We start from the raw sequence: 13,762 nt of genomic DNA on the forward strand, positions 1-13,762 counted from the left end.
ATTTGTGATTTGTGAATTGAAGACAATTATTGGGGTAATTTATGTTTTGTAGTGTGTTTTACTGGGTTTAAACACCATGGCACACTTGTTTAGTGCAGAAGTATTCTTTGTGAGTATTATATTGGTAAAAGAAATATATATATATATCATATATATACAATATTCTTATTTTTTTCACATTTCTATTTACATATTTATATTCATAATATATTATTTATTGTATCTCGTATAGTGTTATTAACAATAACACTACCATCATATCATTAGTACTATTCTTGCAACTACAACTTCTTTGCACCTTACCTATCTATTTATCTTTTTTATCTTTTCTATCTAAGTATTTCATTCTATTGTTGTATTTTACTGTATTTAAATGTACCTGGCTGCTATGACGACCCAATTAATAAAGTTTATCTATTAATGTAACGCATACTGTATATACAGGGTTGGTAATAATGATATAACTTAAAAAAAGGACTAATAAAGTATTAATTATTATTGTTTGAGTAAATATCCCAACACACATAAATATAATAACTATATAAATATAATAAAAAGATGTTAAACTAATTTAAAGTGGGTTAAAAACACGCGCAGTACCACCGTCCGCCTGAAGGGGGCGACAATGCTTCGTCTCCTTTTTTCTTTTTTTTTTTTTCGTAACATGAAGAGAAATGGCGACCGGGAGCTGTGGAGGCTGCATCGGTTGATCTGCTGGCAGTTTAAAAACAACAACAGGACACACACACACACGTACACACACACACACACACACACACTGCCGTACGACGTTAATCTCTCAACTGGCTGGAGGAAACTTAATTTATTCGTTACCCTGGAAAACAAAAACAACAACGGGAGGCTTCGAGCCGAGCGACGAGCCTCGAACACAAGTCGGACATGAGCGAGGTAAGTTTGTTTGTTTGTGCATCTCCAAAAAAACACAAAACACAGGTTAAATATCGTAAAACGAGCTGGAATAAGTGGGTTAACTCCCCCTCTGTCAGGGTGGGATTAACCTGTGTGTGTGTGTGTGTGTGTGTAACGTTGTAATTAATCCTTGTTTATACTGTAAATTGGTGTTATTACAGTTAAATGAAGAGGGGTTTTTGTTGTTGTTGTTGTTGTTGTAGCAGGTGACATGTGCTAGCAGAGGGGAAGAGGAGGGTTTATGGTGCTGTGAGATATAAGTGTTTTAAAGCAGCAGTTTGCAGTGTATTCTGGTGTTTCTGTCACGTTGGATGGGTTTGACCTGCAGATAATGAGGCACTGAGGCCTCCACTGGCTGTGCAAAGGGCTGATGGACTGATGGATGTGGGTGTGGAGCCAGCGTGGTTCCCTCCTCAGGGCCCCACCCACACCGCTGGAAGGAAATGCATGTAGTCCTGTGCTAAACTACAAAGTATATATTATTTTTAAGGCTCTTGTACTTCACTTGAGTATGTCTAATTACATTTCTGAGGAAGAAAATGTAGATTTTTACATGTAAAATAGGGTAAAAGCACCATGTTGGGATTCATTTGACACATGTTGGGATTCTAGATTATGTGGGAAGGATATTTTCTGAATTTTCACCCAAAAAAACTATTAAAATCATGATTATGTGACATTTTTTTGGGAGGTCTGTAGCAAACAAACATGTTTTCTTTAATCTGCACCTCTGCAGCACTCCAGTACGTCATTATAATACTGCTTTGTCACACATTTGACCTTTAATCAAAATGTTAAAGCTCTTATTATCGATTTTGATAATATTTCGATTAATTGTGCGGCCTTAATGCGAAGGCCCAGTGTGAAACATGTAGGAGCATCTATTTGAGGAATATGGTGTTTTTATTAACATATAATCACCCTAAAAGAAGAATTGTTGTGTTTTTGTTACCTTAGAAAAGTCGTTTCCAACCCTTTTCTATCATTGAGTTAACGGCCGACCCCTTAAGTAACATATTTTATAGATATTTCGTATTATATTCAATGTATAACAGTAACAGCTGATAAACAGTGAACTCAGTAACTGCAGGAAGTTTGTGTAAAACGAGATTTGGATGAATTTTGAGCAGATTCAATCAGCTCTTTGGTTGTTTTTAAGGCTGAATTCTCTGTGAATGTAGATTGTGTTCAGGTCTTCAGAGTTTTATATTAAATAAATAATGTAATTTAGTTGAATGAATGAATGAAACGCTGAGATATCGACCTATTGAGTATATTTTAAAAGTTCTCTTACACTCCATAAAACCAAGTTGGCCTCGTGACCCCCGTTAATCTTTGGAGACCCCCAGGTTGGGACTGCTGGTATCATCACCTCCTAGGAAATATATCTTATATCATATATATCTGTATCTCATAGGAGGGCCTCTTCAGTGTTCAAGTACTACAAGAAAGCACAATATTATTAAAGTATTTCTGTTCCTAACATCATCTTTAACAGAAACCACAAACAGCGAGTTTCTGTACATTTTTACATCATCTTTGTCGTTCGCAGCCAAACAACAAATGAAGGTCTGAAACCTGCTCTCTCTCTTTTTTCACACATTTGCAGGAACCTTTGACCTTCTGACATTATTTTGCACCAAACGAATAGAATATAACTGCATTTTTATTTGAATTGTATATGAAAGGTTAGATTAAATAACAGTTAAGGGCTGCGTCTAACTACAGGGACGTGTTTTATGTGTGTTATTTAAAGTCTAGTTATGGTTTCACGAAGTGTTTGATAATAGAGGGAAAGTAATTGTATATGAGTTTTTAATCAGCCTGTTGAGTCAGTCAGTGGGAACAGGCTTTATGACTGAAGGTGAAGTTACCGCTGCTCCTTAAAGGAAGCCTTGTAGAGTTCACCGTTTTCATTACACTCACCGTACAGTATTGTGTGTAACCTCGAGGTATAACAAACACGATTCCTTCCTCTAGAAACATTTATAAATCCAACCTGGAGCAGCTTTAACACATTTGTGTTTGTATGTGTGATAGAGAGCTCGAACAACTGATTTAAAGATCGACAGAAATTTAATAGACGACCATTTTGGGTTTCGTTTCAGTCAAATTTCAAGCAAATGCTCCAGAAAACCTCTCAATGTGAGGATTTGCTGCTTTTCTTTGTCATATGTGATAGTAAAGTGAATATATTTGGGTTTTAGTTGCTGGGTTTTAGTTTGTTTTATCCGTGTGTCTGATGTCTTTCTTAATGGATTTAATTTATGCTATGTTTTGTCAGGTTTCACACTCTTTCACTATGTTAATTATGTGTTAATTCATAATACAGCGGAGCGTCGATAACAATACACACGACAGGATTGAGACTAAATCCGTTTTCTCTCTCTCTCTGCATTCACAGGAGATTGTATGCAATAGCCATTCAGTCACTGTCTTAAGCTGCACCAAGTCCATATCTCCAGTTCACGATGAAAAGACGATCCAGCTGACACAGGAGGGGAGGTGCTCTCCGATATGCTGCCAGCAGAATGATGCCCAGAGGCAGGGAGAGGGTAAGTATCTTGGCTGCAGGTTTACAGATTGATCTCCAGCTGAGGAGAGAGGTTTTACTGTGTTAACACTCTGCAAGAGAACAAACGCACCTATTTATGTTTATTTTTCGGTGTCATTATGTAACAGAAAGGCGGTGAGAAGAACTAGGAACAGCAGGATAATACACTTTTTCATCCACTCTTTCCCTCCCAGGCAGGAGAACAAATATCATCAGCGCCACACCAAAAGACTCACAGACTGATTTCCCGGAGATGGAGAGCAGCTACAGCCAGTGTTTACCCTGCTGGTCAGATGAACAGCGCTACCGCACTCAGACCTGCCTCCGTTCCCCGACCGAGCTCGCCATGCCCCGCAGCAACAGCTTATCTCACACTCCGCTCCACGCCAACAACAACGGCAGCGCTCTCCACGGCCACCAGAGGAGAGGAGTCCGCCTCAAGGTCAAAGGAAAGAAATCCACGCTAAGAATGTACGCGCACGTCCTCACTGTTGGTTTCTAAACGCCGCCGAGGAAGAAATGTCGCCGCGATAGTTGTTTGTTTATTTGTTATAGTTGTGTTTTCTTTCTCCGCTACAGTGCAGGAGGGAAAAACTCCCAAAACCGAAAAGTTACTGACTACTATCCAATAAGACGAAGCTCCAGAAAGAGTAAAACAGAACTTAAGGTAAGATTAAATTATTACATATTATATATTATATTGTCAGGATTATCTTATTGGGTGGGATAGATAATAAAAATATATAGTTGGACCAGATATTTGTGATTTGGCATGAATATAAGACAATATTCTTTCTGGAAAATACTGAGTTACGTTAAAGAAGTGCTGAGTTATGAGTTGTTTGCAGTGTGATTAAAAATAGACGTAGTCTCTGTGCAGAGCCTTTATGAAGCTCAGTGTGTTCAGCTCTCACTACTGACTCCGCCGGCTGCCTGCTAATCAAAAAATGCAGAGCTGAGGCCGAATTAAGCCTTTATTTAAACCTTTATTTAATTTAAATGGGTGAGTTATATAAACTTCACCCCCTGTACAGTTGTCATGAACAGGTCAATTGGCTACAGAGACCAAAACAGTTTTTGTACGAGGCTGTAAACATGTTTATATCTGCTGTAAATTCGGCTGGAGCCAGCATCTAGTGGTCGTTAGAGGAACTGCAGTTTTGTTACTTCATATTCGCTTTATTTGCCAGCTACAGAGATTGCAGCTTGGTTGTTTGTAGCCTCAAGAAACAGCCAATCTTCTCTCTGAAGGTCTTTGTTTGTTTATGTAGGTCATAAAGAGGCATCAGCATTAAACTGAGACTGTTTCGTAACCTCCTCGTAGTACGTTTAACTAAAAAGCTTTTCCCTGCGAACCACAGAGACATAGTTGTCATCTTCTGTGATACCTAACCTCAACTCATCCTGTCTCCAACCACAACCTTACTTCACCTAAACCTCACGTTACAGGAAGGATCATCTGTGAAGAGTTACTGCTGTCACTGAATGTCATAATGGGTATAATACCATCTCATGTTTCCTTTCTGTGTCACCAGTGTGAAGAAAAGAAACACATAGACGATCTCATCACAAAGGGAATAGAGGAAGGAATGGAGGTACGTTGAGTTTTCTGCACATCGCAGCTTCTGTACCTCATTTGTTTAGTCTGAATGATGCAGCAGGTGTGTTTTATTTATAGGAAATTCAGTTCAATTAAGTAGGTTTCAGTAGGTTTGACCACAATTACCATCAAAGAGTCAAACTGAAGGAGGGCTTTGTCTATTTAAAGTTCAACATACCTGTATGTGTCTTTAAACTCATTATGTTTGGATAAAATCTTTAATATCTCCAGTAGCAATTAACATGTGACGTTAACAACAATCTAATGTATTTATGTGATAGGGATTCATAAATACGGCTGTCCACATAAGGTTTGATTTATCCGGCCAGATGTATTTGAACTGTTCTAAGACTGTTTATGCTGTTTTTTGAGGGTGAAGATGCTCTGTAAACATGTAGGATCCCTATATAGTAATTATTTTTAATTATCTGAGCTCATACTCAGAAATCGTGCACCCTTTGATTAAATAAAACTAAAATGGATTGAAATGGAGACAAAAAGAAACCAAATGTGGAGAGGAAAGAACTTAAATAAGATAAAAGGAGAATCACAAAATATGGTAGCTTTATTCTTGTTGTTTTGTAAGTGTTGTAATATTCAAATGTTCAAAATAAATGCAAATAGGCTAAAATGTTTTTCCAGCTGTTGCGTCCTGACAGAAAACCTTTTTGTAGGTGCAGCAGATAGAAGGAAAGGGGAGAGCGGTGTTTGCCACTCGGTGTTTCCGGAAAGGCGAGTATGTGGTGGAGTACCACGGAGACCTGCTGCAGATCACCGACGCCAAAAAGAGGGAGGCCGAATACGCTCTGAACCCCGCCACTGGCTGCTACATGTACTACTTCCAGTACCTCTGCAAAACTTACTGGTACGATCGACCACTTTAGTTTATGAATTACCACAACATTCAAACGTACTGCCGGTGTATTACTGGAGAATATACTGTGTTAAAGCCGACTGGTTGCACAACAAAGTGGATAGTTGGCTTCTATTCTTAGATTTTAATCGTTCATATCAAAGAATTCTGTCAGTCTGATGGTTACAAAACCTCACAAATAAGAAATAAGCAGTAAAAGCATCACAAAAAGCTTCTTATGTTCTTATATTTACAGCAGCTAGTTGTTAATATTTAAAAAAAAAAAGAGCATAAAATCAGTTGTAAATGAATCATTTGTGTTATTTTCTTGGCTTTATTGACAATGTAAAAGATGACCTGCACCGACTAATGACTAATTTAACCACAACAACACTGGCTACTGCTTAAAGTGATTGATTTGGGCTACATCCCTTGTTACCGTGGTATCAGCAAGTACAGTTTAAACTCTCCTTGAGCAGCAAATATCTGATTACAGTGCAGCCAAACAAACGTAATGAAGTCACTGATGCGAGTAGTTTTGTGAACCACAGTAGGACGCAGTAGAGTTGGTACTTTATGGACGCAGTTGTGACGAACTGTTGCTATTAGCTTCAATTCATTATGTTTCCTGTGACTGCTTCACAATAAAAGCCACTCAGTGACACACAAAATGCTTTTATTGTGAAGCGGCAGCGGTAGGAAACGTTGGATTAGCATTAGCAGTGACTTTTCTATAGCTCTGAGTAAACAGTGAACAGTGAGGCTGATATCAATGAAATTAAATTACCCTGCATCCTTTACTGTAAAGCTCTTGTTGTGTGTTTAAATCCAACTCGGGGTTGTGAACTAACCATGAAAACTACAATTACCAAAAGTAAATACATTGAACTTTAAAGTTTCAGTCTTTTAAATTAATTGATTGATGTTTTTTTTCTATTTTTCTGTAGTCTAAAAACTGACGTGAATTTGTTTTTTGTTGTTCCCGCAGTGTGGACGCCACAAAAGAGACCGGTCGAATGGGTAGGTTGATAAATCACAGTAAAAATGGAAACTGCCAAACCAAACTCCACGACATCAACGGGGTCCCTCACCTCATCCTCGTTGCCTCTCGAGACATTGACGAGGGCGAGGAGTTGCTCTATGACTATGGAGACCGCAGCAAAGCCTCCATCGCAGCTCACCCGTGGCTCAAATACTGATCGGAGGAAACAAAACAAAAAAAGGAAAAGGGAAACGTAACAGTAACACTTGTGTTTCTCATTAGCTAGTGTACAAAATGCCTTAGAAACAGAATGTGTTCCCTTTTTGTTCCGATACTGAGGAAGTGGGAGGGAGGGTTAAGTGTTCGAGAGGAGAGCGGGAAGTTAACGGGGTACTTATCACATTTAAATCAAGGGTCCATCTGCCTTGTCAGATGACATCTGTACTTTTTATTTATGTGTATATGAAACATTCTGGTTGTTTTGCAGCACATTTATTTTGTACATTTTGTATTACCTATAGACCAATGCTTCTACAGCATGCAGGTGGTAGTTAATGCTCTGCATTTTTATACTGCTTTTTCTTAATTAGTAGTTAGCAATACTTATATTTATGGCCCCAGAGCCCTTTTTTTGGATCAGCAAGAACTATGAGATGCAAATTACAAACCCTTTTTAAAATAATATATACACATATATAAACATATATGTTCTGTTCAAGTGGAATTTGATTTCAGCCATCAAAACTCACACAATCTACTATTGTTTAGTGGAAGTGTAATAGTTTACCAAACTCATGGTTCAGTTGGCATTTTTGAGTCTTAATTACAAAAAGTATTTTACTTTTGGAAGTGTAAAATAAAGTAGTGTTGAACATACAGACTTAAAGGATGACATAGGAATACAGACGTTTGTCAAATGAATAATCTTCCTCTTGTTTTCATGCTTTTTGTTTTATTTTTTGTTTTTAGCCTATATTGTATTTTTTAATATTTAAGACACGCAGTTCGTTTGAATGATCAAGTAGTAAACGTTCGAATAAGACAAAAGCAGATACCTACAGTATATCCTGTTATGTCAGTTTGAATACAACATGTGTTTGTTGATAGAAATACAGTTTCAGGTTCTCTGTGACCTCGACTGCTCAGTTCCCAGCTCATTCTCCCTTTTTAATTTCACTTCCATATAAATTCACGACACTGTCTATATTACTGCACTATGTAAATATATTTATTGGCTCGCTGTTGCAAATCAAAGGCTGGTTTAAAGGAACAGTTTGACCTTTTGGGAAATAGTTTTTTTTTTTTCCACTTTCTTACAGTTAGATGAGAAGATTGATTCACTCTCACGTCTCTACGTTAAATATCAAAGCTAATCAGAGATCTTTTATTCGGTGGCTGAATTATGAGACAGAAAACTAGAATAAGTTTGAGCAAACACAAAACCACTGATAAAATATTATGTACATTTAATGTAAAAAGTTTTCATTTCTAGGAACTTTTCCAAGAGTTTTATCTCAAAGCGATAAACGAATAATCATTTGAATTAGAAAACCTGGAAAACCTAGACAATTGGAGACCAGTTTTCCAGTTATGGAAACACCTGGGAATTGATTAAAATCACCAAATATCCTGGACAAAATGCTGATGTCCTGTAAGTTTTAATAGTATTTTAGCTCCTCACTCAGATCGCCCTCGTAGAGTCGAAGCAGACCTTTCAGTGCGAAGTCTGATTTATCCGTAGCCAAGAACAAATCTCTCAAAAGAGGCCCAGTGGAAATGGTGCAGACGGTCATATAGACGTTCTACATGCAGACAGCCTATAAATGATCAAATTTGTTCTTCCTGTTGTTAATAAATGCACAGCGATGCAAATTGTACGTTTAACGAACACTTTGTAGGAGATAAGATGACTTTGAAACAGCCACAAAACCGAGCTAGCACAGAGTGTCAGTCAGTGACTCTGACAACCTACGAGAGGTAAATTATACTAAACTATGACTATTTATGAGCAAACACTGTCCTGTATTGTCAGGAAAACGTCCTGGAAAATGCTTTATTTAAAAGACACAAGTCATTACAGCCTCGGTCGTATTGTGATTGGAGGAGAGGAGAGGCAGATTAGCTTTTTATCGGAGGGGAAACATTGTCCAAAACTGTCTAAAATTAACACAAACCTCCCAAAAACCCCAAATAAAATTAAAAAAGTACAGGTTATCTGCTTCCCCTCATCCCCAGTCTTTTTTACAGCCTGCTGGCTATAGCGTCAGATACAAGAGTGATAATAAAGTTCTCATCTAACTCGAACAAAAGAGAACAAGTATATTTCCCAAAATGTCGCCGCGTGTGTGTGGGTGTGTGTGAGAGCAGGAGAGGTGGAGTGTGTGTGGCATGCATAAACATTAAACGTACGCCGGCGGACATATATATATATATATGGGAGAATATACTTGTTCTCTGTTGTTCAGTTAGGATGAGACTGTTATTATGCACTCTTGTATCTTGAGCGCTATAGCCTGGCAGCTGTAAAAAAGATTCTGGTTTGGGGATGAGGGGAAAGGCAGATGAACCTGTTACTTTTTAATATTGGGTGTTTCTGGCAGGTTTGTGTTAATTTTAGACAGGTTTTTGGACAATTTTTTTCCCCTCCGATAAAAAGCTAATCTGCCTCTCCTCTCCTCCAATCCACAATACGACCGGGAGGCTGTAATGACTTTGTGTCTTTTAAATAAAGCATTTTCCAGGACGTTTTCCTGACAATACAGGACAGTGTTTGCTAGGTAAATATCATTAGTTTGTATAATTTACCTCTCGTACTTGTCAGAGCTTCACTGACTGACACTCTGTTTGCTAGCTCGGAGATCGGTTTTGGTGGGCTGATTTCAAAGGTCATCTTTACTCCTACAAAGTGTTCGTTAAACGCTACAATTTGCATCCGCTGTGATTTTATTAACAACAGGAAGAACAAAAAAATTTTTTTTTGATCATTTATTAGGCCTCGTGTTGGCGGCATGTAAAGCGTCTATATGACCGTCTGCACCATTTCCACTGGGCCTTCTTTTTTTGGGGAGAGGATTTGTTCTTTCGGCCTTTTCACGGGATGTAAAACAGACTTCGCCACTGGAAAGCTTCTGCTTCGACTTTGATTACCCGTGGAGGGCGATCTGAGCAAACACATGCTCCTGTATTGTCAGGAAAACGGTCCTGAAAATGTTATTTTAAAAGACAAAAAGTGCATTACAGCCCTCGGCTTCGTCATTGTGGGATTGGAGGGATGAGGAGAGGCCAGATTAGCTTTTTATCGGAGGAACATTGGTTCCAAAACTGGTCTAAAATTAACACAACCTCCCAACACACACACACACACCTGCCTCTCTCCGACCGGCGTCCAGTGGCGACCGGCGTCCGTGGGTTTGGTGAACCGTTACACTCCTACTGTATATTGTGGATCTTTTGCAGGTTTTCTACACATCTGTTCTTCCCACTCACAAAACTTTGTCACATTGTTCACAACCAGATGTTCCATGTGAGAGTATGTTACCGCCTACAGGTCTTTTTTTATTATTTATATATTTTACTTTATATTTTAGTAGCTGCGTTTCCTGTGAACTGTAACCAGAATGTCAAATTTACCTCAGAGTTCTGGCAGTTTCTCCCATTTATCTTATTTATCCTGATTTTATGTTTGATCCTAGAAAATCACTGAGACATTATTATTATATTTCTTTTAGCTAATTGGTATTGGTAAGTACATACGACACATTTCCAATTCACAGTGGCATCTCTCTTTAAATATTAGCAGTATTTTAGCTTTAATAATCACACTGCTTTGGTCAAATCAACAAAATGGCCACATGCAGAGCAGCAGTGGACACAGTTGAGTCCTCCTCTCCTGGAAATCAGAATAATACATCTGTTTTAAAGCATAAAGTCATATTCTATATTTTTATTACCGTCAACAAATCCCATGAAAATACCAAAACCAACGATAGTTAGTCGATACTGTCCGACCTCCTCAGCTCACTGGTTCCTACTGAAGGTGTAAATAACGTTACTGTAACAGGAGGAAAACATTTGTTCGGGACTGTTTTCAGCGGCAGATTAATCCACATTTGGTGCTCTAGTATAAATAAACTACAGGCCTTTAAACAATAACACTTATTAAGATACATTCACTGTTGGTTTTGGTGTTTTCGTGGGATTTATTGTTGGTACGAACATTTTAAAAACATCACTTAACCTTTAAATACATTTTTGAAGTTAAACACAGTCAGGCTATAATACATTAATAACATTACATCATTGTATGAGTCCATTTGCTCAGTACAAGAATAATGAATCAAAGTGTACTGGCTCTTAATCACATCATTCCCTTTTATTTTGTTGTATAGCACTTCCTCTTCTTACAGGTGCTGTTTGTATTATTGCTAATATCTAAATTATAATAGATTTTTTGTTATTATGAGTTTGGTATCGTTATGTTTGGGGAATCTTTGGGCTCCGTCTCTAAGGAATAGGTTTGGAAAATGTGCTTTCTTGCCAAGATTTAGATGAGAAGATCGAGACCGCTCGTCTATTTCTGTTAAATAACAAATCTACGGCTACAAGAGGGTTATCTAAGCTTAGCATAAAGAGTGGAAACATCACCTATCAGCACCTTTAAAGCTCACTTCTTAACGTTATACCTCGTGTTTGTGGGTGGATTTGTTTTAAACTTTTGGACATGCTAGCTGTTTCCCCCTGTTTCCAGTCTTTATGCTAAGCTAAGCTACCTGTAAGCTTTCGATCCAAACAGCGGATATGAGAGCGGTGTCGGTGTTCTCGTCTAACGTAACGCAAGAAAGTGGAAAAAGTGTTTCCCAAAATGTCGAGCTATGCCTTTTAAGCTCTGAATTTAATGTTTTACTTACTTCTGTAGCAGGTTTAATTAAAAAAAAAAGATGCTAAATATCGAGACCTGGCTGTTGTACCAAATGTTACCCATCCTCTCCGGACACGTCTTTGTGGCTGTTCGATAAAAAAGTGTTTAAAATTCTTTAAAGTTTCCAAAATATTCAGTATATTATTGAAATCCAGGATTCTTTTGATTCCCCGTTTTTAAACTTGATTTGAATAACACGAGAGTCTCATCAGTGTTAATACAAAGAACCCAGTGATATGTACAGTAAGGTTCAGGTTCCCACTGTGTGTAATACATCAAGATTTGACCCCCCCCCCCCCCACCTGCAACCTCTAACAGTAGCATTGTGTGTGAAATGTTTTCATACGAGCCTTTTCTTAAACCAATATGTCACATTTCTGGATTTATTCCATTCCTCATGTAGAACTAATGCAATAATAAAACAACCTGAGGGGCGAAACCGACCTGTTAAAAGGGGACGTTAAGTAGATCTTTACAGTTGTAGCGTTGAATACATCTTAATGCTGGGGTTGAGGCATCGATGAATAAAAGATGTAATATGCAAGTAACAGGAGTGGCCATCTGGTTTGTTCTTCTATTCAAATAAATGATTGCAAGTTTAAAGTTGTTGCTTTTGTTTTTTCTTTATCAATTCAAGAAAGAATTCAAAAAGTGTGTGACTTTTCTCCAGTTTGTACCCAAGATGTTTTTAGATATTAACAGTTTCTTTCAACCAATGCATGAATAAAAAGATGTATACGGTAGGTCTGAAGGACATAATTAATGCGGTGATATGTTCGCGACTAAATCTCTTCTCTTCTGCTTTGCTGCAGCAGCGAGGGTTTTAAAATGTGTTAAATTAAGAGACTATTTCACCTTAATTTCAGCGACTTTCAAACTGATATTCAGTCATTTTTTAAAATGGATTTAAAGATTTTAAAGCATTAAACATGTTTTAGTTCAGGTCTTGAGGAGGGTGGAGGTTGTCTATAACAAGGAATTCCCTCCACATCTCTGTATTCAGCGTTCATTCATACAGTAATAACTGAAAAAAAATAATATTAAACCTCTTAATGTTGCAGATTACAAAGGAAAAATTACAAATACAGTATAAGAAACAAACTTACCAAAGATTGTATACTTACAACCGCTCCACCAACAGTTCTGTGTTTTTTAGGCAATAAGTAATTATCTTTCCTCAGCTAATAAGTGTAGTAAGAATGTTTCTCTAAGGCAGACTTGTTTTCTGGGGATCCACTTTTTAAAAATGACAAACCAAGGCGACTCAGTTCACAGCGAGAAGAGCAGATTTGTGTGTAAATTAGCATTTTTACAGGTAAAGCAGCGATTTTAAAGAGGTATACGTTTGATAAATCACAACTTCATCATTTTAAATACTTTATAAATTAAACACAATTAACAGGTTCTCTTCTTTTTTTTCTCCCACTACAGAATGAGACAAAATATGTGCATTTAGGTAAAGTTAAAGCTCTTGTCTTTTTTAACCTCATCAGTAAAATAATGCAGAGTTTAAATACTTTATAAATGAGACAAATATTAAAAGCATTTTGGTTAACAAGGATCTCCTTTTCCCATCATCAACCAACCAATTTACATATTTTTAATACTTAATAATTACTTGATAAATGAGGAAAAATAAGTATATTTAGCAGGAGGGAGAAATTCTGTAAATGTATTTACAACCAAAGTAAAATCTGACTTAAAACCCAAATACTTTGAGTAATTTGAATATTTTACTCCATTTTCTTCTACTTAGGACAGAATATGAGTATGGTTTACTATAACATATCTTTCAAAGTCTTATTTATTCCGAAAGGTGCAGTATTTCTTGTTAATCATATGGGATGTAAGTTCTTTACAACTATAACCACAGTTTGACTCCTTTAATACGTCGTGATGATAAAAAAAACCAGACAAACACCTCA

The 13,762-nt window shown here is 37.4% G+C and overlaps 1 protein-coding gene across 1 annotated transcript; it reads left to right on the forward strand.

Moving 5' to 3' along the window:
• The first annotated feature begins 770 nt into the window (after positions 1–770).
• kmt5aa (lysine methyltransferase 5Aa) lies at positions 771–7,230 on the forward strand. The gene is made up of 7 exons (XM_035668208.1): positions 771–909; positions 3,335–3,485; positions 3,679–3,955; positions 4,064–4,151; positions 5,020–5,079; positions 5,759–5,949; positions 6,926–7,230. The coding sequence occupies exons 1-7, from the start codon at positions 901–903 to the stop codon at positions 7,134–7,136; spliced, it is 987 nt and encodes a 328-aa protein (XP_035524101.1). The 5' UTR covers positions 771–900; the 3' UTR covers positions 7,137–7,230.
• Positions 7,231–13,762: the final 6,532 nt, after the last annotated feature.

The sequence above is a fragment of the Morone saxatilis genome, unplaced genomic scaffold (assembly GCF_004916995.1).
Source record: "Morone saxatilis isolate NCDOM2014 unplaced genomic scaffold, NCSU_SB_2.0 Contig21, whole genome shotgun sequence".
In the NCBI taxonomy this organism is placed as follows: Eukaryota; Metazoa; Chordata; class Actinopteri; family Moronidae; genus Morone; species Morone saxatilis.

What these genes read in the sequence shown, in the direction of transcription:
- kmt5aa (XM_035668208.1), top strand. An exon ending in GAATAGAGGAAGGAATGGAG is followed by an intron (nt 5,080 to 5,758) that starts GTACGTTGAGTT and finishes ACCTTTTTGTAG; the next exon opens with GTGCAGCAGATAGAAGGAAA. An exon ending in TACCTCTGCAAAACTTACTG is followed by an intron (nt 5,950 to 6,925) that starts GTACGATCGACC and finishes TTGTTCCCGCAG; the next exon opens with TGTGGACGCCACAAAAGAGA.